Genomic DNA, 26,750 nt, shown 5'->3' with positions numbered 1-26,750 from the left:
ATATATGTTACCATCACCAGTTTTGTTTGCCTTTAATAAAAATATGAGTGACCAGATTGTAACTAGAAAATGCTGAATAATTTGTTGGGCAAACAGAGTTTTTCCTGTCTCTGCCACACACAAACTACCCCTGTCAATAGTCAGGATGGATTTAAGTATCCAGCTTTCAATCCAAACATGAGGAAAGAACACTATTCCTTTACTGAAAATTGCACAGGATCAAACTCAGACTGCAGTACCTAGGGTGGAATTCCTAGAATGCTTATGGCCAAACCCTTCTGCATCTTGCAAACCACTTTTTACGTTAATGGGATCAGAGTTAAGGTGTGTCTATCCCTGTGGACTAGCAAAAAGGGAAAGACACACACTGTGCTAATTTCCGGCTCTAACTACTTTCCACAGAACTAAGACAGTCTGACATTGACCTCGTACACAAACAGGTCTATGGACAGCTGAACTCACAATCACTTCACATATCCTCTGTGAAGAGGTATCTATTTTTTTCCATTGCCCAAATTAATGAGGGCTTCATTTCTTAAGGGTATATCCTTAAAAAGTCATGAACACTTCCCAAGCCTTGAAACTGATTTATAAACACTGCTAAAGGAACCATCTCTCCTGAGCCAACAACCACTTCAAGTCCCATGGACCATATCCTAAGATGATGTAAACCATCGAAGTTTCATTTTGAGGTACGACAATTTGCACCAGCTGAAGATCTGCCCCATACCCATAAGAAGTGGCATCGGTAACAATCTAATGTAAGAAGGAAAATTCCTTTAATCTCTTTAGATAGATAAAAGCATCAAAGAGTCCTGTGGTACCCTATAGACTAATAGACGTATTGCAGCATGAGCTTTCGTGGGTGAATACATGCATCCGACGAAGTGGGTATTCACCCACAAAAGCTCATGCTCTAATACATCTGTTAGTCTATAAGGTGCCACAGGACTCTTTGCTGCTTTTACAGATCCAGACTAACACGGCTACCCTTCTAATACTTTAGATAGATAGTTTCCTTCTAGGCTCCTGGAGACTCCCCCCAGCAGTACATTATACAGTACTCTGGAGCCGAGATAAATTCAGTGTGGAGAGACTAGTATTGTAGATAATCATCCCTCAGAGCAAAACTCAGGATGTTTCTAATGAAACAAGAATGTGATCCTTCCAAGTCCAGGGATGCCCGATAATCACCCACAGCAGAGCCCTTGCAGTTTCCATTCATAATCATTTCTTCACTACAAAGCGAGTCACCCATTTGATCTAGAATTGGCCATCTACCTCCTGTTATCTTTTAGAGATGGCAAAATAAATTAAGTAAATGATTGAGCATGCCTCCAGAGGAGAAACTGGTTTCTATTCCAGGATACCAAGGAGTTTATCTACCAGACTTGACGAAATCTGTCTCTGTCTGTAACACATAACACAGGAGAGGGAATGAACCAACCAGGTGATGGAATCACTATAATTACACAAACAACCTCTGTTAACTACTGACTTCAAACAACAGTCTGCAGAAATATCGGTTCATGCTTTCACTCGCCTGTTTAGCCTCCCTCCAGTCTGACAATGTGGACTCACAAAACAATACTGGTTGACCTGATTGCCCTCTAAAAATTAATTTCCTTGAAATTCTGCACAGACGGTTGATGGATATTTCTAAAATCCTTCTGTTGCAGGTTCTGGATTATTGTCCCATCTATGGTTTGCTTTGTCAAAGCAGAAAACCTCTCTTGCTCCCACCAGATTAGCCAATCCTTCTGCTGGAACTCAGAACACCTTAGAGTGCAGGGACATGGCACATGAGGCAATTCTGTATGTTTTATTGCTGTAGAAGAACATAACAACAGTTGTCGCTTCACAAAGTAAGAATGCAGGTCTTATGACTTCGTTTATGGCAGTATAACCCATTTTCATTACCAGGCAGATACGTTGCTGCTGCAGGTGAGGCTGAGACAGACACTGCATGTAGTGGTTGTTGTATGAAAGTTGGTGCTTTAACAGCCAGATGGATGGTTACTAACATTGTGTGAGGCTCTTGTAGCACAGATTATTGTCACGGATTCCATTTATTTTCCAAACAGCATCAGGGAGTGGCCTTAACTTCTCAGATCATGGATGCCCAAGAACTGGGGGACTAGAACCCAGGTCTGCGGAGCCTGGGACAGCTGATATTCCTACAGTACCCCCCAGTTTACCTTTTTAGCAAGTAGTTTATGAAGCTTCAATCAAATGTTAAAGTATGAGAACTATTTCTATCTTCAATCTGCCACAGATTCTCCGTCAGAGAATTTACAACTATGTATGGGAGCATGATGTTATCCAGTTTCTCCTGAACTTAGATGACTTTGGAAACCAGAGCTGGAGAAGAGGGAGTCACACATGTTTTTGACAAATTTTAGCACAAAGTTCAGTGCTTTCTCTAGGTTAAATGTCTGGAAGAGTCATGATCCTTCTTTTCAGAATAAGAACTTCTAAGAGAAGAGCTTTTCTCCAAGAGAAAACTTCTGCGGTTGGAACAGAATAACTGCCTCTTCCCCTTCACTTGCTTCCACTCACACAGAGATGAATTGTCTGAAATCTTCTTCATGTTTCTAAATTCAACGACATTAATGCAGCATCCGTGCTAACAACTTTGATAACCTGAACTACTAAGGTAAGGTAGGAGTGCAACAAATGTGAGCTCCCTTGCTAGGTATCAGGATGAAAGAAGAAAAAGGATGAATCCATTTTTTCCTTTTCTGTCTGGTTACTATCAATGTTCTGTTTTTTGAAAGAGGAGTTCTCCTTCTCTGGGAAGACAGCAGGCATCCTCAGTCCCAGAAACTGCATGTTTCAGAGCCCAGGGGCACCAAAGACAAATCAACCCCAAAATTATTAACTGTAGGAATGCTCTCCAACCCTTCACTCTGTTCTTTTCACTCTTCTTGCAGGTTCACCACAGCTATCTTCCTTTCTTAAAAAATACATGGCCTTTTCAGAATTTTATGTCCACTAGTGTGACTGCCTCTTCACAAAGAAATGTGGAAGTAGAGAATGAAGGTGAGGAATGCAGCAGAAAAGTAGGGAAAAAGCATAAAAATAATGGTGAGAGGTATGAGATGGAGATGCTTGCTGTCAAAATTCTGGGCCAGATGTCAACAACAGAACTACCTCTCTCTCATCAAAAGCAGCTGCAACCCATCAATCTGGACTAGTGACTGTGAAGGTCCAGAACTGATTTTACTCTACAGAATTATGTACACTCCTTTCTAGTCTCATATTTATTTTCAATGAAATAGTTTACATTTTGTGAGGAAGAAATGTAGTTGCAGGAGACAGCAAGGAATATGTCTGATGTCAATTCTCATCCATGCAGAAAATAAATTAAACTCAAGTACTTTATATAGTTTGAGGCCATATAGATCCCTGTTACATTTTTGTGATTTCTACACCCTATCCAACTCTTCTGATGTCCTTATTTTTTTAATTGAGCCTATTATGAGTTGTTTGAGTCATAGAAACTCTGCAGGTGTATAAAGTCTAAAATAGCATAAAGCTCACACATATCATCACATGAATCAAGCTCTTTATCATCACATACCATACTGCTCATTTCTCATGATGAGATAACTTTTAAAAGCATCTATTTATAAATAATTGTGCATATGCATATTGCCAAGCAGTGTGAAATGTGATGCAGAGATGGCAAGCATTGAATGGGCCAGAAAGTCATGTACAGTAGGTATATGGGGGACTAGGACCATAAGCATGCCATAAAAAATTCAATGACTCTAGAGAAGGCAAAGAAAGAGTCCTAACCCTTCACAATAAAAAGTAGCCTCTTACCACTTTTGTGGCGCTATGAAAGCTTATTTCAACTGAGTCAGACCCTTAAATTCAAATAACATTTTAAAAAGAGACTATATAAAAGTGTCATTTTCTGACTCAACAATTTTCATCTCTGTGTGCATTACAAGTCATGGTTGCAAATCTTTCTAAAGAATAAGTTTATTTTATTCCTGTTAGTCCTACAGAGTCAACACATCTATATGCAAGGGAGCTGGATTCTTTTCTGGTTCACACATCATCATCAGAGTTGTTAAAGCACCAAATTCTGTGACCTTTACTCAAGCAAAACTCCTACTGGCTAAAGATATGGATATAGTAATATAGGAAAAAAGCTTTCTAGCCTATGTTGTGTCACCAGTAATCCAGTTCTGCAACTGGAATTTAGAGTGAAATACTGCAGTCGTCACTCAAGCAGAACTCCCATACACTTCATAATATGGAAGACAGAAAGAGCGCTGTTTTATTTGCATTTAGTAAAAACATCTTGTTACTTAAAATGAGCAAATTAGATCTGCAAATCACTGTGACACAATAACCATGGAACTGCATAATGCCATTTTTACAGTGACTTTTCAGAGCAGAGCTAAATTTCAAGTAGAAAGTTCAAGACTCATCTCAAGCTTGCAAATCTGACACTATCCCACAAATGGCTTTGCATATGTACAGTGCCAAAGTGCTTTGTAAATCTATGTTACCGAGTCATTTGTCTACCTCACCATATCCTTCCATTTAGCATAACAAATATGATTTCCTTTTGTACAACTTGTTGCTAAACACTGGGGGCTATATTTAGCCCTGGATTATGCTAGTTTTTACAGACATACCTCAGGCCTGGGTGGTGAAAGTCTGCCTGGGTTTGGGGGAGTTAAAAGTAATTAAAGTGGCTGGTATGACCTAGAACCAGCCAACCCAGGTCAAAAGTGGGAAGCACTATCAGAGGTGGAGCATGACAACAGCACCCAAAGAGTGGGTTGATTCAGAACATTCCCCAGGCAGCATTTGCTACTGGGAGCCAAAGATACAACATAAAACTGCCCTCTGCTAGCAAATCACCACCTGCCCTCGCCAGACAAAAATCCTCATTCTCTTGAAGCAGCTCCTAATAATCTAGGGGTGCTGCTAGACTTCCCCAGAGCCAGCCACAGTGAATCAAGCCACCTGCTCATATACCATTTAGAAAAGACTATTATATTAGAACCTTCCAAATCCCACATGAAGAATGCATAATTCTGTAGGCGAGTATCAGCTGAGTCCTTGGAGTAACAATTCTATATGTATATTCAACAAGCTACAGATGGGTTTTTTTGTAAACATCTTCCATGAGTAATACAGCCTAGCTATTCTGAAATGTGCTTTTAAAATGCTGAAATCTAAAGACAAAGATACCAGAATAAAATAGAGGACGTAATTTATCTGTTGTATATACAATATTACGGCACAAACAACAGGTAGATCTCTGTCAAAAAAGCAACCATGCAAGTCTCTGTTTAGGTTAGGATGTCAGACTGCACCATCAGAAGTAATGTGTAATTCATCTATATACACTCATATGCTTGATACACATGCTTCTTGAGCCTAACTCTCAATCACTCTAAAGCCCCATTACATCACTGTGCCAGAGGAAAGATACCTTAAACTGTGTCTAAAAGAAATATTGGAAAGAAAGGAAAACAGGAACACATGTTGCTTGACTTTATTTTTAAAAAAGCTTACACAAAGCATACATTGTTCTTCTGCAAAAAGTCAACTATGCCAATTCATCACATTGTATATAGTTTTGCAAATTCTTAGAGAGTCACAGACTTCACAGTTCCACATGTACAAGTCTTTGTTTCCACTGAGATCCATGACTATATGCAACATAAATGTTTCATGTTGTAGGCCCAAGTTGTGCTCTCATATATGTTTGTAATTTATACTGAAGTAACTAGGGCCAAAGTTGACTTGTAACTGTTTAAGTGTAAGGTTAAAGTGTTCCTAACCATCTTAAACAATGCAATAGAAAAAAACTCCATCTTGGGTTGTGGTGAGAAACCACAACCACAGAATGTGTTATTACTGCCTATCAGTGAAATTATATCTTTGTAGTTAGTACATAGATTCTTGTCTATTAGTAGTATTATATCTTTATGCTTACAGGTTAAAAACCTAACGAAGTTATTCTTTAAAAAATTCTATTTTCTAAAGCATACTGAATATCAATTTTCCAATACCTAAGTAACACTTAACTTAATTAAATTAAATACTGTTTATTCTACCAACTTGAAACTGCTAAAAAAAAGAAACCTCTGCCAATCAGAAACTAGTTTATGAATAAAAGTATAATTTAATTTAACAAATATGCTTTTATGAATAAGACAGTATGCCAATTTCCTAAACCATCTGAAATGCAGCTATTTATAAAAGCAGCATGATAAACTATAAATAGAGTAACTGTAAAAGAGCTCAGTCATGAGATAAATATCTTCTGCTTTGAAAATTAGCAGCTCTTCTGTGCCTCTCAGTCAATTTTTGCAGAATTATCATAAAATATTTCACATTAAAATAGGTATCTAAATTAATGTTTAGGTATTTAAATATGCCCCAATCCTACAAACACTTACATATGTGACTGACTTTACACATGCAAGTTATCCCATTGATCTTAATAGGATTACTCATGCACATAAAATTGTTCACATGTCTAAGTGTTTGCAGGGATTAAATATGGATTCAGGTGCCTAACTTCAGGTACCCAGTTTTGAAATGTTTGCTAATTTTCTTGTATTACGCTCTCTCTTTTTCCTTTTTAAACTACTTGATTTCAATTCAAATAGTGTGCCCTTTCTTCAGTGTTAAATAGAACCCCCAAGTTTCAGCATCACCAGTAGAAGTGCAAATGAGGACAGCTGGTTTTTACACCAGGTGTGAAGAAGTAAAAGTAAAAGCAGAAGAAGTTTCATAGTAAAAGCAGTTTCGCAACAAAAAAAACAACAACAAAAAAAGGATTTGCAATTACTGTTTGAAAGGGAAAGTAGCTTTCAAACTGAAAATTACATGTAAACTTTACTATTGTTTTACTTTAGTGGATAAGAGACATCCACAAAAGCTCAACTCCTAAGAAGGTACTCACTCCAAAAACTGGGTGCATTTTTCAGTAAAATAGGAAAGAACAATTGACTTTGTAATACAGGTAGCTATAAGCTTCTGAATCTCATTTACTCATGTATCTTTACTTATGTGGTAGTTCCATTAAGCTGTCTTAGTGGCGAGAGTTAACTGAAGATAAGAAAATGCAGATGTAAAGGTGTTGAGGCCCAAATCATTCACTTTATACATAAATGGGGAGAAAGAGAAGGAGAGATGTACCATTGCCTCTCCACAGCAACTTCCAGGACCAGCAGCTGATGAGATCCAAATCAAAACAGTTGCAGTATCCAGGAAGAGAACTCACACAGATCCCTGCCGCTAGCAGTTGCCCGGTCGCACACTAACATACCCTCTACTTTTACCTTCTGTGTATGCCACATCCACCTCTCTTCCACCAGAGTTAGCTCTTTGATATCCCTGTGCAAACTTGTGGCCGGGAAGAATAATGTAGGGTCAAGATGAACCACACATTGAGAAGGATTCTACTTTACAGTAGCAAAAACAAAATACTGAGTTGTAAATTATTTTTCCCATGAAACACCAAGAATTGGCCTGATCTAGTGCTCATATATGTCAATGAAATAATTCCCACATTGGATCAGACCTAAATGAGTATAAACAAAGTTAAAATCCAAAAGTGCTAGTGAAAGGAAACACAGTGCATTTCTATCCAAGAAACCTTATATCAGCTTAAAGGGACACAGTCAACTTGATTTTTTTTTTAATTGACCAATTTCAAAAATTCCTGTTTGACAAAGAACGCCTAATCATACGTCTTAATTTTTTGGGGGTGGGTGGGAGGAGGAGAGGAAATTATTAAACTTTATAAGGGCTTTTCTGCTCCCATGCTGATATTTATAAGGGGTCGCTCACAAAAGAGAAACGGACCAGCTAACGGACTATGCAGGGGAAATAGTGAAAATGACTTTATATATACACACCAAGTGTGGTCAAATAAACCATCTATTTTGATATGAAAACTGCAAATTTGAGGAGTAATTCTAGAATAAAGGATTTTTCCCCTCTGTTATTACAAGTTCAATATTTGTATTAAATTTCTGTATTTTCAATATGTTGTTTTCATTGCAAGTAGAGAGAATACACAAAAATATCATTTGGATTTGGGCTGCCAAGCACTAGGACACAAGGAAACAGATATGAAATGGTACCCTTATTATAAAAATAAACATTTAATAATGGGCAAACATGATCTCATCAAAGGCTTCATCTTAATTTAACAATGGTAGAGACCTGAAGGTTCTTGTGTGACTTTGTTAAATTCCTGATTAGTTTTTCTCCCTGAAGTTCTCAATTATGGTAGAAATCATCTCCAAGATACTAGGGTGACTGGCACTCTATAAATACATAAGATAGAGAGGTAACAGTATGGACAACTGCTATCAGATAAGAGTGTTAAGCATCTGAGCACTCAGCCTTGCCATTAGGTATTTGGCTGCATATTGTCAGTGCAGAACCCAATTTTACATCATGCTGTAAGCATCAATGGGAGTCTACAGATCAAAAGGGCATATTGTGCACTTAAGATCTTGATTCTGCAAACATTTAGGCATTTGAATAATCCCACTGAATTATCTATTTTATGTCTACATAACTTGGGTGTTTTTATAGTGTCACTGAATTCAATGAAACTATGCAAATACATTATTAGTAACAATAATAATAATTAAGCTCAAAATCTTGTCCCTTCCACCAAGAGAAATTGGTCCACTAAGAGATATTACCTCACCCTACCTTGTCTGTCTCATATCCTAGACCAATAAGGCTACAAGAACACAACAAATTAATAATAATTATTATATTTACATTGCAATAAGTACCACCTAAAGGCTACAACCAGTTTGGCCTATTGTGCTAGGCACTGTGCAAAAATATAATACAGTAGAAACTCAGTTATGAACACCTCAGGAATGAAGGCTGTTCATAACTCTGAAATGTTGGTAACTCTGGACAAAACATGATGGTTTAACACAGTACTATACTGTATTTGGGTTTTTTTGGTTTTTTTTTTTTTTGGTCTCTGCTACTGCCTGATTGCGTACTTCCGGTTCCAAACGAGGTGTGTGGTTGACTGGTTAGTTCGTAACTCTGAGGTTCTACGGTGAATGGCAGTCCCAGCCAAAGAGCTGACAATCTAAAAGAAGTTTACTCACGTGCACAAGTGTTTGTGGTAGAATGTAAGCGATTACCTGTAATATTGCTACCAAAATGTCACCTCACTTCCTTGGTAGAACTGAACATGATCATCTTGTATCAAAGAATAATATTTAAAGTAAACAATCTTATGAGAACAGGTCTCAAAAGGATAATTAAAAATAATTTTCCTTGTTCTTGGAAATATTTTTATGAGAATTAATTTGTTACAAACTATCACTTCAAATTTTTAAATGATACCCATTTGGGCTTTTCATATGCCATATTAAATGTACTTCAGAAAACCTTTAACAATAAACCATCGCACTTTACTTTTCTCACACTATTGTACTTCATTAAAAGTCCTTGCTGATTAAATTGTAATTAGTTGTAATGAAATTTGCTGACAAATCATCGAGAGAAAAGAGCTTCTGCTATGTTAACTGTTTTTAAAACCAATTTCTCCTTATGTCATACATACAAATGGTTTATTCAATACAAAAATTGTATTAGTTGAACAAAAAAATTATACATTGCACAATCCAATTAGTGTCATCACTATGCACAAGCTCCTTCAAAACAACACAGTCCTTTGTAAAGTTGCTGCCCTTGACATATAGGGGGCTTGTTTTCTAAGCTAGCTGTTCAAGAAGACTCAAGTCATGAAAAGCTGAAGATCATTCTTCAGAAAGACAACGCACTGCAAGAGCTAGTGATGGCACAAACTAATTTTTATTCTACTTTCAGATTTTCACTGTTCCTCTGTATTAGTAAAGCTCACTTGCTTGACAAAGGTTTCAGTGATATCGAAATTCATGCTTCTTTGGAGCAAAGGGAATCTCAGATGGAATATTCTTGGTCCCCAGAGGTCAGGGGGGACATTTTGCACTATTCTGTGGTTCCCCACAGAAGTTGCCTGTACAGTGCTGAAATGCTGACAGATCTGTTTACCATTTTGGGCAAGTGACAGTTCAGTACATTTGTCAGCTGTCCAGGAGGATCACTGAACTATACTAGTGATAAAATGGCAATCCAAAAAGAGGTGATAAGGGGAGAGATCACAGACCCTTATTTGGATTGTCTCCCATCTCATAACCGTTGTCTTTAGATGAGTTGTCTGGGACATGTTTATATGATCAGCATAAACATGACTGAGCAGCAATAGAGTGTTACAGACAACTTAAAACTCATATTTCTCTCTGAAAACGCACACTGCTGCATGTGTCTTAAGGCATTCAGCTTATGTGCCCGGGATCCTCAGCCACCAAAAGGAAACAGAGTTTTCCTTTCATTCACTACTGTACAGCCAGCCTAAAGGCTCCTCATGACCCAGGCTACTGCTGTCTCTCTAACTCTATTAAAATATAGGATAAACTCATTGTTAAACCCATACGATACAAGATATGTCAGCTAAAAACACCAACTCTGGCATCAAAATAGGCACCCAAATTGGAAATGTTTGAGAGCATCTATATGGAATAAATACACTGTATTTCAATAAAAATGTAAACTGTTAAATAATGCAGCAAATTTTGTTCAGTTCTGATATGATAACTCACTTAAGCACCAGGCTGTGGTGCTTTTTTTTTAATTTTATTTTTGGTTTGTTTTTTTAAAAGCACCATGAAAATTGTGGCTGCTATACAGACTTCCTTATTCTCTATGACAAAAAGTTCCATAAATATTTTCAGTTCAAGGCATGTAATCTATTCAATAACTGGAAAAAGTTTATTTAGATAAAAAAAACATTATACTATAGCCTACGTCCAAAATTACTTTCTGTCAGCAGAACCATAAAAGGGAGCAAGACAGAAGCAGAATGTGTAACAGCTGGTCTCTTTCAACTTTTAATAAAAATTTTTACAACTCTTTTATGGTGATTTTTAGGTGCATATAAATATAACAGGCCTGAACTAGAATGAGGCATACTGCAGTCCCTCATACAATTCTACCAATCAGAGATGGATCTCCTCCTTGAGAACCACCAGCAGTCCTAACACACAGAGGGGCAGGTTATGTACTTTGATTACCCAACTACCGTCACAACTGTATGGAAAATTTATGAATTACTGGCCCAATCCTGAAAAGCATTTAAGCACATGCTTCACTTTAAATATGTAACTAATCATATTGAAGTAAATGAGATTCAGTATGGACCAGATAAGGCACTGGTCTAAATTCTTGGTTCTATTCCTGGCTATGTTGGTGACCTTGGACAAATCACTTCACCTTTCTGTTCCTCTGTTTCACCTGTTGCTCTTTAGCTATTTATTTTGTAAGCCCTTTGGAGCATACTATGTGCTTGTACAGTGACTAGCAAAATAGAATCCTAATCTAGAAATATCTAGAAGCTACTATAATACAAACAACAATACTTGGACTATTCTAGTACTTGAAGTTAAACTTGTGCTTAAATATACTGCAGGAGGGGCCTATCTGATTTCCAAAACCAATAGTCTTCAAAATCAAAGGGAGAAGGGATAGCTCAGTGATTTGAGCATTGGCCTGCTAAACCCAGGGTTGTGAGCTCAATCCTTGAGGGGGTCATTTAGGGATCTGGGGCAAAAATCTGTCTGGGGATTGGTCCTGCTCTGAGCAGGGGGTTGGACTTGACCAGGGTTTCTCAAACAGGGGTCACTGCTTGTGTAGGGAATGCCCCTGGCAGGCCAGGCCGGTGTGTTTATCTGCCCCGTTCCCAGGTCTGGGACAACGGGAGCTGCAAGTAAGCACACCAGCCTGGCCCTCCAGGGGCTTTCCCTCCACAAGCAGCGACACCTGTTTGAGGAAACTCTGGACTAGATGACTTCCTGAGGTCCCTTCCAACCCTGATCTTCTATGATTCAAGGTGCTACCCCTTGGAAATAATTATCACCACACTGAGTAACCAACAGGGTGACATTAAGCTTGAGAGTAGCAACTTTTAGAGGCTGTTCTGGTGAAAGAAATCAAGTTAGCCTTCTTGTGTACTGCATACCTGCAGATTGTGACATTTATACCAGAGCTCTGTTTAGGGGTAGGCAGAGTCACATGGCCTTCAGAGGCGTGACAGAGAGATTGTCCCTTAGGCAGAGGGTGAGAGCAGTATGTTAGAGAGAGAATTCTGCTCCAATGATTATCTTTATAGTGTATTTACCCAACATCAGTGCTTGTGTTGAAATTTTTAGATATCGTAACTCAACAATTAATTTGCAGTGGCTGACTCATGAATCGTCAACTACACTTTTTAATCATACTGGCAATATTTTCATAGAAACTGTGTTGTTTATGCAGTGATATGTTCCAACATGAAACCATTTTACTTCTAATCACACCATTTTTTTCCACAGCAACTCAGTTGTCGCAGGTAATGTCACTGGCACATTACAAGAAGACTATGAATACAGATTGTAACAATGAGGCAGAGTGGTCAAGTGGACAGGGAACTCAGCTGGGAGTCTTCAAGACCTGAGATGAAATCCTGGCCACATTGAAGTCAATAGGAGATGTACCATTGACTTCAATGGTGCCAGGATTTCACCCCTGAGTTCTATGCTTTAAATAGAGCCCAGTGACTAAAATAGTTTATTTTGGCTAAGCATATCTGGGGGGAAAAAAATCCTTCAAAACTAAACTTAATAAGAAAACCTGAAATGATGCATATATTTTAAGGCCAGAAGCAGGGCTGCCCAGAGGGGGGGGGCAAGTGGGGAAATTTGCCCCAGACCCCAGGCCCCGTAGGGGCCCCCACGAGAGTTTTTCGGGGGCCCTGGAGCAGGGTCCTTCACTCGTTCAGGGGGCCCCAGAAAACTCTCAGGGGCCCCCGGAGCTTCTTCCGCTCCGGATCTTCGGCAGCAATTCGGCTGCGGGGGCTCCTTCTGCCCCAGGACCCGCCGCCGAAGTGCCGGGCCTTCGGTGGCAATTCGGCAGCGGGAAGACCCTAGGCCCCCTGAATCCTCTGGGCGGCCCCGGCCAGAAGGGCTCATTGTGATTGTCTAGTCTAACCTTCTTTTGTGAACTCTGGTTTTAAGGGGTGGGGAGTATATTTTCCATGCAGGAGAGTTACTACTAGATGAGCTATTTAGTATAGGTTGAAGCTGAATCTAACTTACTACAGAACAGGAGCCTTCCTTCTAGGAACTCAATCACAGACTGCACTTCTGTTCTTGAAACACCTCCACAGTATGCTATTGCTTTCCAGACTGATCCTAACGGGAAATGATACCCACCAATCCCAATAACATCTCTAGGAACTGTGGGTGCACACATCCGCTCAAGATCAGGCTCTTAATATGCCAAGATTTATCTGTAACAATGCACACAATGCAGATCTATTACAAGTTCCCCTCTGGTCATAAAAACGTCTTCTGCTATAGGTTGAAGCTTGGCCTACTAGTCTTTACCAAAACTGTGTTAACAAGTACAGAAAAATGGAACTTGCATTAGGTTTTCCAAAAATCTTACAGGTCGAGAAGTTGGTTACTTCTAATGTTTGCTGCATATGTGCACTATTTCCTTTCCTGGCCACAATAAAAATGTAATCAGTATGGTGATTTTAGATGTGAACTTTATATGCATGTGCACCAACTGAGTTTACACAACAAACTTCTGGTTTTGGAGCTATTCAAGATTTTGGATGTAACAATCACTGACTGAATCAAGAAGAATTTACACAATATCTGTAGTGGCTCCTGAAATAAGTACATGAGGTGTATAATACAATAAAAATGTTAATGAATAAATAAATTTATGTCAAGTAAATGACTCAGGTTTTCAAAATTAGTAGGTGTACCAAACAACAGTGCATATTTACTAGGCATTTTAGCATTTCTGAAGCCTTTAACAGCATTCAAAGCTTGACACTCATGTTATCTTCATTCATGTTTTCTTTTAATATTAACTATTAACAAAGCAGCATGCCAATAGCCTCCGTGTTGGATTCGCTGAGAGCATGCGCAATGGGTGAGTCGTGTACATTTCCCGGGAAGTCTGTTCTACATCTCCCAGCGAAAGTATATCTGTTTTGAATAGCAAGGCAGCCCCCCAAAAAAGCATTCACATGCTTCAACATTGCAGCAACTGAAGTTAGAATTATTATTTGAAGAGGAACAGAAAGGTATACTTGTGATAGCCACTTGTATGTCATTTTTTCATGAGAAAGTTTCACCATACTCAGATATTGTTTCCTCCACTTATTTTGATCTCAAATTATTTCTCCCTTAAAGTGATCTCTGTGTTTCCTCAAACTTTAACGGGGCATTTGCAAAGGATTCTAGAATCAGAGTTAACATAAGTTAACACTTTGTGCAGCACCCTTTCTTTCCCCAACATTTCATATAGTACATCACAAAAGGCCCCAGAGGTTGGGCAAACACAGCACCAGGCAAAACACAGTGTGAAAGGGATCTTTATGTGCATGTGAGAGGGCCCAGTGCTAATAACTCAATGTGCTATTGACACATCGCAGTGCAAACAGCTAAGTCTTTTTCAAAATAGCATAAGTCACAGTGTCATTCTTAAACTTCGCATTTTCCAGATTTTGATAATTTGTGAAACAAACTGTCTTGATATTATTTAAACACATATTTTGTGAATAAATTGAGCCATTGGGTTCCAGAGTGGTAGCCGTGTTAGACTGTATCAGCAAAAACAACGAGGAGTCCTTGTGGCACCTTAGAGACTAACAAATTTATTTGGGCATAAGCTTTCCTGGGCTAGAACCCACTGGGGAACATCTACTCCTTCTGACTAGCAACATCTGTTCTGAAATCCACACAAGCCACAAGAAAGGTGTGAAAAACAAATAAAGTAAGCAGTACTGCAACTTCTTTGACAGTATCCAAATCAAAATGTTTATTCCCTTTTAAAGTTAGCAGCTGAGGTACATAAACCTCTAGATAATCCTCCACTTTGTAATAATCCTTTATTTAGAGACTGATAAAACTGATCTGAAATAATGTGAAAGAACAGAATGAACGAGTTATTAGAATAATGTCTTTCTTTCCCCCACAACAGAGATGCACTGTCTTGAAGCACCATTTCCATCAGAACTCTGCTATAACATAACACTGGGAGCAGAAGTGGGTCCAGCCCCTGAAAAACTTCAGAAGTGCTGGCCCTGGATAGAAATCCCACACTGCTACTACAAAGAAGCTGTCCATTGTTCCCGACATGCGGGGAAAAAGCAGCGCATCTTAAAGTTATATTTAAAAAAAACTAAACAAGATCCTTTGCCCAGATGAAAACACTTGGTTCCTTAGTAATTCTCTTGTGGCCAATGAAACGCTACAAGCGGTAACATGCTGTAGCTGTTCAAAGTGTAACACATTTGTGTTTACAGATGTAAATGCAACATTACAAAGCTGTGCCTTTCAGACTGGGGGGAGATGGACATATTCTCACAGAGCAAAAATCACAGCGGCTCTCTCCATCAATGCATGCCAGGGGGAAAAGTGAGCATTTAAACTTTTTAAGGACATTGTGTCCCATTTTGCAGTTTCGAAAAGTAAGTTTTAACCTGCTGGATCAGTACTTAAAATTCCCACCTCCGGATACCTCCCCCCGCCCCGGCAAACACCAAACTCTAATACATACAGAGATAAGCAATATAACAGCAACCTGAAGAATAATGAATAAGAACAGAAATGTTCACCTTGTTGTAGCTGTAGTAACCCAAACACTGGGCAAAGTCCAGATTGGAAGGGTCTCCGGGAAGAGAGCTCCCAGCTGCAGCTGGGTAAAATCTTACATCCATGCTGGGGGTGGTTTTGGTCCAAGAAGTGCACTTCGAGCAAAGCGCTGGGAGGTTATAACAGATCCACCTTCCGTTCCCTTCCCTGGATCTCTGCTTCAGGGAAAGGACCAAGTTGCTGGAGCTAGCGAGGGAGCCGAATCTTCCTTCGAGGCAAGGGGGGCAGCCAGGGGAAGGGACCGGGGGAGGGCAGAGCCGGAGAGAGAAGAAAGGCGGTGGGAAAGTGCAGGTAAACACGGGAGAGGGAGGCGGTGGAGCAGCCCAGGTGGGTGTCTCTCTCTGCCGGGGCGGCGAGGCAGGAGGGGCTGCTAGGGTTTGAGGAAGCTCGGTGCCGAGCCCCAGGGTTCGCCTCTGCCTCCGGGAGCAGCTGTACACAAAGAAGCCACGCGCCCGGCGCTGATCAAGCAGCGGCTCCCCCCACGGCGCCCTGCCGGCCCCAGCAAGGGGCTGCGGAGCTCTGGCCAGCGGGGGAACAAAAGGCTGCCCCGCTGCCCGGGGGGAGCAAGCAGGGTCCCGCGCACCCCTCTGCCCGCAGACGAGCCAAGCCCCGCGCCCGGCTGCAAGGCGAGCGGCAGAGAAAGCGCTGCCCACCCCCGCTGCCCGGGAGGGGGTGCGACCAGGCTGGGTCGGGTGGGGGAGGGCGCTGGCGAGGGGGGGAGGCGCCCACCCCCCTCGGCTACCCGGAGTGGAGTTCAAAGTGCCGGAGAAGCAGAGGAGCCGCCGCCGCTGCCGCTACTGGCACCGCTCCCCAGGAGGAATGAAGAAGTGAAGCGGCTGGAACAAGGGACTGGGGCCCCTCCCCGCGCCCGCGCTCCCACCCCTCCCACGGCGAGCAGCTGGCGCTCCCTGCGCCCCGGCTGCCTGCCAGCGCTCCTCCACACGGAGCCCGTGCGCAACCACTGCGCGCACACTCGGGGAGCATGGACACCTGCACGCCCACAGCTACCTACAGAGCAGAGACCCAGCCAAAAAGCGCCAGAGGACACTGCACATCCATCCCTGGAGTGCACTGGCAGTGCCACACAATGTTTGCCCAGATAGACACACACTATAGTGCATGCACATACCCCATCCCATACCAAGTGTGGAGTGAACAGAGACAGCCCCGTGCTTGCACACAGTCACATATATAGTATACAGCACATACCCCATGTGCACTCACAGTCACAAATACAATGCACAGGGCTTAAAGCTATAGTTGGAGTGTTATATAAATGCTTAAAATATTAACAATGTGCACACAAACACAGTGCCCAGTGTGTGTATTGTGAACACATGAAGCAAAGTGCATACAGACGGCACACACAGCTACACATGCAAGTGTACATAGCCTACTCAAGGTAAACATAATGCAAAGTTCATGCAAAGTGTACAATGCATGCATACACACATAGTGAACAGTTTGTACATATATACACACATGCCTACCCCTCCCCATTGCTCTGGTCTATTTTTCCCTTTCCCCACATCTATTCCTCAGTTTCCCTTAATCCACATGCCCATCTCTCCCCCACCTCTTTGAGTCCTTCCTGCTCCTTTGTTTCCCATCTTGTTTTTCCCCTTTCATAGTTGCCTCTTACTAATCCACCACTCTAGGACTCTCAGAGCAGACTGCTGTTTCCCTAGCAAGAGCTACTCCTTCTTTCCTTCCTCCTCAACACTTTCCATATCTTGTAGCTAGAGACACAAGACCATTATTCACTTGAAAAAATTCTAATAATTTTCCATACTTTTAGTTTGTTTTCATTTGACAAACTTTCTTTCCTTCTTATTTATTTTTGATCTTGTTTTGTATTCAAAAGGTATTCCAATAACTGGATGTAACCAGACCTTTCAATTCCTGTCCTATTTTCTTGAAAGATTGTAGGTGAGTAACTTCCACCACTGCATTTTTTTAAATTGCAGCTTGTTTTGTAATGTACTTTATTGATTCATAGCTAGCTGAACCTGGAAGTAGAAGAAAGAAAAAGATTCTTCTAGCATAATATCAGACTAAGGCTTTAAAACATAATAGCCTCCCCACAAAAACTCTCTCTTTCTCTCTCAAATTCTTTGGAAGCCAATGTGAAAGGGAGAATAGTAATCTAAATATGTTTACTCAACCATAGTCACCACACTATTGGATCTGCTGTCACACAGAGATCTATGGAAGCTTTTGTATCCCGAAAATGTTAGTCACAGAACTTTTAAACAAGACCCTGTATGGTAGCATTCATATTTCTGTACAATTGTTGTAGCAGGGGACAGGTCTTGTACATCTGTTCATTTTACCCTTCATAAAACCAGATGACAGAAAAACAAAGGGTTCTTGTGACCCCAGACTGTGAAGGAGCCAGGGACAGAGAAAAGATGGATCTGTGGATCCAGAAGAAGGCTGCAGCCTCTCCTCTCTTAACTTCCAGCAGTTAGGAAGCTGAGGCAGTCTATCTTTGAGTGTAGGTCCACGCTAACACCCAACTGCAAATCCTTCAAAACCCACCACCAGTAGAAACTGGCCAGATGTGTGTCCAAAGGCGCTCATCCTCTTGAGAAGAGAGGATATTCCTGTACACGTTGCAGTTCTTGAAATGGTATTGTGTTCATAAGGTTTTTAATATCTTAAAAAAAATAAGCAAAGGATTTCAGCACAAAATATATGTTATACAAAGAAGTGCCTAGATTATTTTTTAAACATGTTCATTTTGAAAGGCTCCACAGAAGGAGGCAGCTGCAGACTTTAGGGTCCACCAGGCTAGTGTCTAAATCTCCTAACTTACAAGAAAATTTAGATAAGTACAATTTTCTTGCACTTTCATGGGTCTGAGGAAATGAGGGAGAGACATCTACGTAGCTGAGTCCTGAACTGCACAAGTATAAGAGCTACCCATACAACCAGAACTCTGGCCCACCAATTAAAGTCCCTTTCACAGTCCAAACTGACAATCCTCCTCATTATATCATTTCATAACCAAATGTGGGCAGGTCTTATATATGTATGTGTATGTACATAGGTGTGTGCACGTGTGTGTGTAAGAAGCTGATCCATTTTGCATTGTATAGGCAGATTGGGCTGTAAACTGTAAATGACATGACCAGCACCAATCATGATGTGTCCTAAATTAATTTTTGCAAACATCTGAAAGACACATGGGATTTTAAAAGGGGGACATTGTCACAATCGTGCTCTTACCAGTTTAATATTTGTTATATCCTGTGGCTTGATTCACTCCTGCTAGCACAGGGAAATCCAAATGACAGCACCCATGATTGCTTCTCATAGAGTCCACATAAGAGGAAAACCTTTAAGCACCATCTGGGATGCTGCAGGAATCAGCACGTCACCCCAACAAACTTTCCATAGGCTCTCCTGAGCCAGAGCCATCAACATGTTGACTGCAAACATCCCAGGAGAGGGGAGGTAATGGTTGCCTTGAGCCACTGCAACCTCCCAGTTGAAAGACTCCAGTGCTGAGATCCCTGCACCTTATTCTACGCTGATCCCAGAGAGGCATGGCATAAGGCAAAAAATATATACTATAAAAAAAATACTGTAATCAACTTCAGGTTCAGTCAGTGTCTGCCTATTTCAAACCTCCAACAAATCAAAATTAACAGTGTAACATAAGAATGGCCGTACTGGGTCAGACCAAAGGTCCATCCAGCCCAGTATCCTGTCTACCGCCAGTGACCAATGCCAGGTGTCCCAGAAGGCAGGGGCAGCTCCAGGCCCCAGCACGCCAAGCGCGTGCTTGGGGTGGCAAGCCACGGGGGGGGGGGCGCTCTGCCGGCGCCGCGAGGGCGGCAGGCAGGCTGCCTTCAGCGCCTTGCCTGCGGAGGGTCCGCTGGTCCCGCGGCTTCGGAGGACCTCCCGCAGGACCAGCGGACCCTCCGCAGGCAGGCTGCCTGCCTGCCGTGCTTGGGTGGCAAAATCCCTAGAGCCGCCCCTTCCAGAAGAAGTGAACCTAACAGGTAATGATCAAGTGATCTCTCTCCTGTCATCCATCTCCACTCTCTGACAAACAGAGGCTAGGGACACCATGACTTACCCATCCTAGCAAATAGCCATTAATGGACTTAATCTCCATTAATTTATCTAGTTCTCTTTTAAACCCTGTTACAGTCCTAGCCTTCACAACCTCCTCAGGCAAGGAGTTCCACAGGTTGACTGTGCACTGTGTGAAGAACTTCTTCCTTTTATTTGTTTTAAACCTGCTGCCCATTAATTTCATTTGGTGACCCCTAGTTCTTATGGGAACAAGTAAATAACTTTTCCTTATTCACTTTCTCCACACCGCTCATGATTTTATATACATCTATCATATCCCCCATTAGTCTCCTCTTTTCCAAGCGGAAAAGGCCTAGCCTCTTTAATCTCTCCTCATATGGGACCCGTTCCAAACCCCTAATCATTTTAGTTGCCCTTCTCTGAACCTTTTCTAATGCCAGTATATCTTTTTTGAGATGCGGACACCATATCTGTAAGTAGTATTCAAGATGTGGGCGTACATGGATTTATATAAGGGCAATAAGATATTCTCCGTCTTATTCTCTATCCCTTTTTTAATGATACCTAACATCCGGTTTGCTTTTTGACTGCCACTGCACACTGTGTGGACATCTTCAGACAACTATCCACGATGACTCCAAGATCTCTTTCCTGATTAGTTGTAGCTAAATTAGCCCCCATCATATTGGGGTTATTTTTTCCAATGTGCATTACTTTACATTCATCCACATTAAGTTTCATTTGCCATTTTGTTGCCCAATCACTTAGTTTTGTGAGATCTTTTTGAAGTTCTTCACAGTCTGCTTTGGTCTTAACTATCTTGAGCAGTTTAGTATCATCTGCAAACTTTGTCACCTCACTGTTTACCCTTTTCTCCTGATCATTTATGAATAAGTTGAATAGGATTGGTCCTAGGACTGACCCTTGGGGAACACCACTAGTTACCCTTCTCCATTCTGAAAATTTACCATTTATTCCTACCCTTTTTCCCCTGTCTTTTAACCAGTTCTCAGTCCATGAAAGGATCTTTCCTCTTATCCCATGACAACTTAACTTACATAAGAGCCTTTGGTGAGGGACCTTGTCAAAGGCTTTCTGGAAATCTAAGTACACTATGTCCACTGGATCCCCCTTGTCCACATTTGTTGACCCCTTCAAAGAACTCTAATAGATTAGTAAGACATGATTTCCCTTTACAGAAACCATGTTGACTTTTGCCCAACAAGTTATGTTCTTCTATGTGTCTGACAATTTTATTCTTTACTATTGTTTCAACTAATTTGCCCGGTACTGACATTAAACTTACCAGTCTGTAATTGCCGGGAACACCTCTAGAGCCCTTTTTAAATATTGGTATTACATTAGCTATTTCCAGTCATTGGGTACAGAAGCTGATTTAAAGGACAGGTTACAAACCATAGTTAATAGTTCCGCAATTTTACATTTGAGTTCTTTCAGAACTCTTGGGTGAATGCCATCTGGTCCCGATGAGTTTTTACTGTTAAGTTTATCAATTAATTCCAAAACCTCCTCTAGTGACACTTCAATTTGTGACAATTCCTCAGATTTGTCATCTACAAAGGATGGCTCAGGTTTGGGAATCTCCCTAACATCCTCAGCCATGAAGACTGAAGCAAAGAATCCATTTAGTTTCTCTGCAATGACTTTATCGTCTTTAAGTGCTCCTTTTGTATCTCGATCGTCCAGGGGCCCCCCTGATTGTTTAGCAGGCTTCCTGCATCTGATGTACTTTAAAAACATTTTGTTATTACCTTTTGAGTTTTTGGCTAGCTCTTCTTCAAACTCCGTTTTGGCTTTTCTTATTACATTTTTACACTTACTTTGGCAGTGTTATAGACTAACAGACGTTTTGGAGCATGAGCTTTCGTGGGTGAATACATGCATCCGACGAAGTGGGTATTCACCCATGAAAGCTCATGCTCCAAAACATTTGTTAAGGTGCCACAGGACTCTTTGCCACTGTAGTAACTGTACCTTTTAATTTCTGTTTAACTAACCTCCTCATTTTTGCATCGTTCCCCTTTCTGAAATTAAATGCAACAGTGTTGGGCTGTGAGGTGTTCTTCCCACCACAGGAATGTTAAATGTTGTTATATTATGGTCACTATTTCCAAGCGGTCCTGTTAGAGTTACCTCTTGGACCAGATCCTGCGCTCCACTCAGGACTAAATCGAGAATTGCCTCTCCCCTTGTGGGTTCCTGTACCAGCTGCTCCAAGAAGCAGTCATTTAAAGTATTGAGAAATTTTGTCTCTGCATTTCATCTTGAGATGACATGTAGGCAGTCAATATGGGGATAATTGAAATCCCCCACTGTTATCGAGCTCTTTATTTTGATAGCCTCTCTAATCTCCCTTAGCATTTCATCGTCACTATCACTGTCCTGGTCAGGTGGTCGATAATAGATCCCTACTTATTAGAGCATGGAATTACTATCCATAGAGATTCTATGGAACGTGGATTCATTTAAGATTTTTACGTCATTTGATAGCAGTGATTCTACATATTCTTTCACATATAGTGCCACTCCCCTCCCCTCCCCCCGCCCCTGCACTACCTGTTCTGTCCTTCTGATATATTTTGTACCCCGGAATGATTGTGTCCCATTGATTGTCCCCACTCCACCAGGTTTCTGTGATGCCTATTATACCAATATTCTCCTTTAACACGAGGCACTCTAGTTCACCCATCTTATTATTTAAACTTATAGCATTTGTGTACAAGCACATTAAAAACTCGTTACTGCCCTCTTCTGATATGTCAGATTCTTTATTATTTGAATGTTTCTCATCTGATTTGGCCCATACTTTATCGTCTTCCATCCTCTCCTCTTAGAAAATCTCTGTCAATGGGCTCTCCTCTACGAGAAGTCTCTGCCCAATCCACGTGCTCCTCTGCAGCAGTCGGCTTTCCCCCATCTCTTAGTTTAAAAACTGCTCTGCAACCTTTTTAATGTTAAGTGCCAGCAGTCTGGTTCCACTTTGGTTTAGGTGGAGCCCATCCTTCCTGTATAGGCTCCCCCTATCCCAAAAGTTTCTCCAGTTCCTAATAAATCTAAACCCTCCTCTCTACACCATCATCTCAGCCATGCATTGAGACTCTGAAGCTCTGCCTGCCTGCCTGGCCCTGCGTGTGAAACTGGAAGCATTTCTGAGAATGCTACCATAAAGGTCCTGGATTTCAGTCTCTGTCCTGGTAGCCTAAATTTGGCCTCCAGGACGTCTCTCCTACCCTTCCCTATGTCATTGGTACCTACATGTACCATGACCACTGGCTCCTCCCCAGCATAAGTCTATCTAGATGCCTTGAGAGATCCGCAACCTTCACACCAGGCAGGCAAGTCACCGTTCAGTTCTCCTGGTCATCACAAACCCAGCTATCTATGTTTCTAATGATCAAATCTCCCATTACTAACACCTGCCTTTCCCTAATGACTGGAGTTCCCTCACCCAGAGAGGTAACTTCAGTGTGAGAGGATATCCCAACATCATCTGGAAGGAGGGTCCCAACTATGGGAAGGTTTCCCTCTGCTCCTGTTGACTGCTCTGCTTCTCTGAGCCTTTCATCCTCCTTAACAGTGCAGGGACTGTCTGACCAGAGGTGGGACAAATCTACAGAGTCCCGGAAAGCCTCATCAACATACCTCTCTGCCTCTCTTAGTTCCTCCAGTTCCGCCAACCTGGCCTCCAAAGCCCGTACTTGGTCTCTGAGGGCCAGGAGCTCCTTGCACCGAATGCACACATACGCCACCCGCCCACAGGGCAGGTAATCATACATGCTACACTGAGTGCAATAAACAGGATAGCCCCCACTCTGCTGCTGGGCTTCTGCCTGCATTCTCTCCTACAGCTACCTAGGTTAATGATAGGGTTTTTGTTTAAATCAAGAAGTTGTGATTATAGTTTAGTTTAAAGGTTTTAAAAAATGGCAACTATACCTCACCCCCTTCCCACTCCCCTTCCAAACTCCCTCACAAAACTCTCTGTTAGTGGCCTCTGTTCGCAAAGCTCCCTGGTCACTTGCTCACAGCTTTATATGCTTGATGCTAGAAGCAAAAAATGGTTGAAATGCGTATGGTGTGTATACAGTGCACTCATACGCAACATGTACCATGTAGCAAAAATATTTACACTCATGAAACAAATAAGTCATTTGCAAAATGAAAAAATAGCAGAAGTGCAGAGCCTATTCCAGATTTCATACAGCCCTTCAGAATGTAAAATTTTATTGGAGATCTCATCCACAAACAACACTGACAGAAAAATGATGGGTAGACAGGGATGGCAACCCAACTTCTAGAGGAGAGAAGAATTTTGTATGAGGCTTAACAAGTGCAAGCACCAAAATCTGTCTATTCACTTGGAGTCTATACTCCTGGAAGACATTTATGCAAGGTAGGAAAAGTCGCTTCTTAGCTGTGACTCCACACATTATTTATGACAAGCAGTTTTTCTGAGAGACTATCACAAATCTGAGGGCAACTCCTGAGTGCCTTATTCTGTTTTTATACAGTTTTAATGAAGTCAATGTATTGGCATATTTCCAGTGAATACAATGGGACTTGCATAACTAAGGTGAGCATGATTTGTCCCCAGGAGTCTAATTGTTTTTTGCTAGAGTTTACCGAAAATTTTTCAGTGGAACAGGTCTATTTCAACTAAATTTTGTTTATAAATTATAATGCAATTTTCACTTTTTAAAAATATTGTAAAAAATATTTTGATTTTATTGAAATAAAATATTTCAATTAAACTGAAAGAAAAAATGTTCAAAGATTTTGTTTCATGGGAAATTTAGAAAATATGGCTTTTTGCACAGAATAAAATTCCAATTTTCGACCATCTCTGCTTAGTCACAGGATGTAGGTATGAATTTCTAGTGACAGTTGCAATTCATCAAGTGAGAGCAAAGGACCATTTTAAGGTGAAAGGAATGGAAATTAGGATGTATGCTTATTACTTTTCTTTTAGAACAAGCATTATGTTTTGTCTGAGATATTGTTCCATGGAGAATGTAACAATTTTGAAAATAAAACAGGTATGTAAGGGATTTATTTTCTCAACATCTCTTCAAGTTCATTCACTTAATGAGATAAATCGAATAATTCCTGATACACTTTCAATGGCCACATACACAGACAAACCATATTGATCTCATTGGTTTATCTAAGGACAGAATGTGGTCCAGAGGGTTTCTATCATTTTATATATTTAAGGGGGCCCAGTAAATTTCACTTTGGTTATTCACTTTTATATCCTCTAACAGAACCATGGCTTTGGAATTCTACTTTCTTTTTTCTTCCAGAGCAGTTGTATTTATAAAGTATTGGTCATTTTAAGTGTGTGTTCCATTCTTTTCATGGTGTAATAAAGCAAGCATCTTTCTGCAGTAAATGGAATACTCTCACCAAGGATTTCCTTTGTACCAGGCAGCCTTGAATTTGAAGAAACTTTTTGAAATGTACCATTTTGGTGGTAGTATAATCTAAGTCTAGTAGTGCCAACAATTATTAATTCTGGAGATATCACATAAAACATGACTCTGTCCCATCCTCAGCTAAACTTTCCTCTGAATCATCCTCATCACAGATCAATTAGCCACAAACAACACTCAGACGCCTTGTCTATGGCAAACGCAGAAAATGTATTTAAATGAATCAGTAATAGACATATTACAAAAATATGCATATATAAATTCACTCCCGCCTAAAAAATAGTATCTTCAACTTAAATCTGAAAACCCTGATGTTCCAAGTCCAGCTGGTTTTGTTACATCCCTGGCAAGTATGTTTTCCATGTAGTAGTAGACATGGGGAAGCAGTGTCTCTAGTGTCAGAGCAGAGCACAGAAAATCAGGACTGTTCATAGGCTCTATCCAGTGACTTTTATTATTCTCTGAGACTTTCTACAAGTCATTTAACCTCTGCACCTCAGTTTCTCCTTTTGTAAAATGGATACAATACTGTGGGATGCGAGCATTATCCTTCTTTTTCAGTCACAGAAATTGCGACACAGAGAGGTTAAGGTGGCTTAACCAAGGACACAATGAGTTAATAGCGGACCCAGGATTACAGTACACCTCAAGAGTTCCTAGTTCTATCCTATGCACAATCCAATAGAGTAGACCATGCCATCTGTCTAACATTTACGTGTTTACAACCTCAGTAATCAGAACTTCAATACAGTACTGAGAAAATAGAGCAACTTGAATGAACCGTTCCACTGGTGATTTCTGTCTGATGTTACAATCACCACACTGGGAGAGGGGAGAGAAAAAAAGAGAGGAAAAATTAGAGTGGGGAAGAGGATGAGGAAAATGAAGAAGAAGGGGAGAAGAAACAGGGCAGAGAGAGAGGTTTTGACTGTAATAAGGGTGTGACACACAGGAGTGTTGTTAAGAGATGATTTCTTTGCCTCACTCTCCTGATATGGGACAGAGTTACAAAAGCTTGATATCCCCCATCACATGACAGGTGTTGTTATCCATTGTTTTGGGCTGTTAAAGAGGCTACTGTTAGACTGGCTTACCTCTGATTCTCCATCCGACCTGGAAGAAGCTGGCGATTCGGGTGAGTGATCAATCCCTGATGTTGTCCTTCAAGGGAGAGCACCACAGTCCCATCAACCATCAAACCATTCACAGAGCAACAAGAGAGGAACAGGGAGTACAGGATGTAAAAAAGGACAAGAGAAGGACAGCAGCAAGATGAGCTACTAACTAACCTGGTTAGGGCCTAAGCCCATTGAAGTCAGTGGAAACACTCCTTCCTGTTGATTGCAATGGGCTTTGGATCAGGCCTATAATCTACTTAACAAGAACATAAGGTTGCCACCTCCAAGACGCAGAAAAACTGGCTACTGGCCTCTCCTCCACCACCAGCCTAACCCTCCTCTTCCCCTCTTAGGTG

The 26,750-nt window shown here is 41.0% G+C and overlaps 1 protein-coding gene across 10 annotated transcripts in view; it reads right to left on the bottom strand.

Annotated features, from left to right (window-relative positions):
* TOX3 (TOX high mobility group box family member 3) overlaps positions 1-26,750 on the bottom strand; it is a 452,205-nt gene that overhangs the window by 72,670 nt on the left and 352,785 nt on the right. For 4 of the 10 annotated variants that reach the window (XM_039502919.1, XM_039502921.1, XM_039502920.1 and 1 more), the window contains exon 1: positions 15,740-16,294. The exons of the other annotated variants lie outside the window; for them this stretch is intronic. In XM_039502919.1, coding sequence (XP_039358853.1) covers positions 15,740-15,841 — 102 coding nt within the window. In that variant the 5' untranslated portion in view covers positions 15,842-16,294. Of the gene's footprint in view, positions 1-15,739; positions 16,295-26,750 lie in introns of those variants that run through there. 10 annotated transcript variants of the gene reach the window in all.

This window comes from Mauremys reevesii, linkage group 16, assembly GCF_016161935.1.
Source record: "Mauremys reevesii isolate NIE-2019 linkage group 16, ASM1616193v1, whole genome shotgun sequence".
NCBI lineage: Eukaryota > Metazoa > Chordata > Testudines > Geoemydidae > Mauremys > Mauremys reevesii.
Note: the sequence above shows the minus strand (reverse complement) of the source record. Positions and strands in the feature narration are given on the sequence as shown.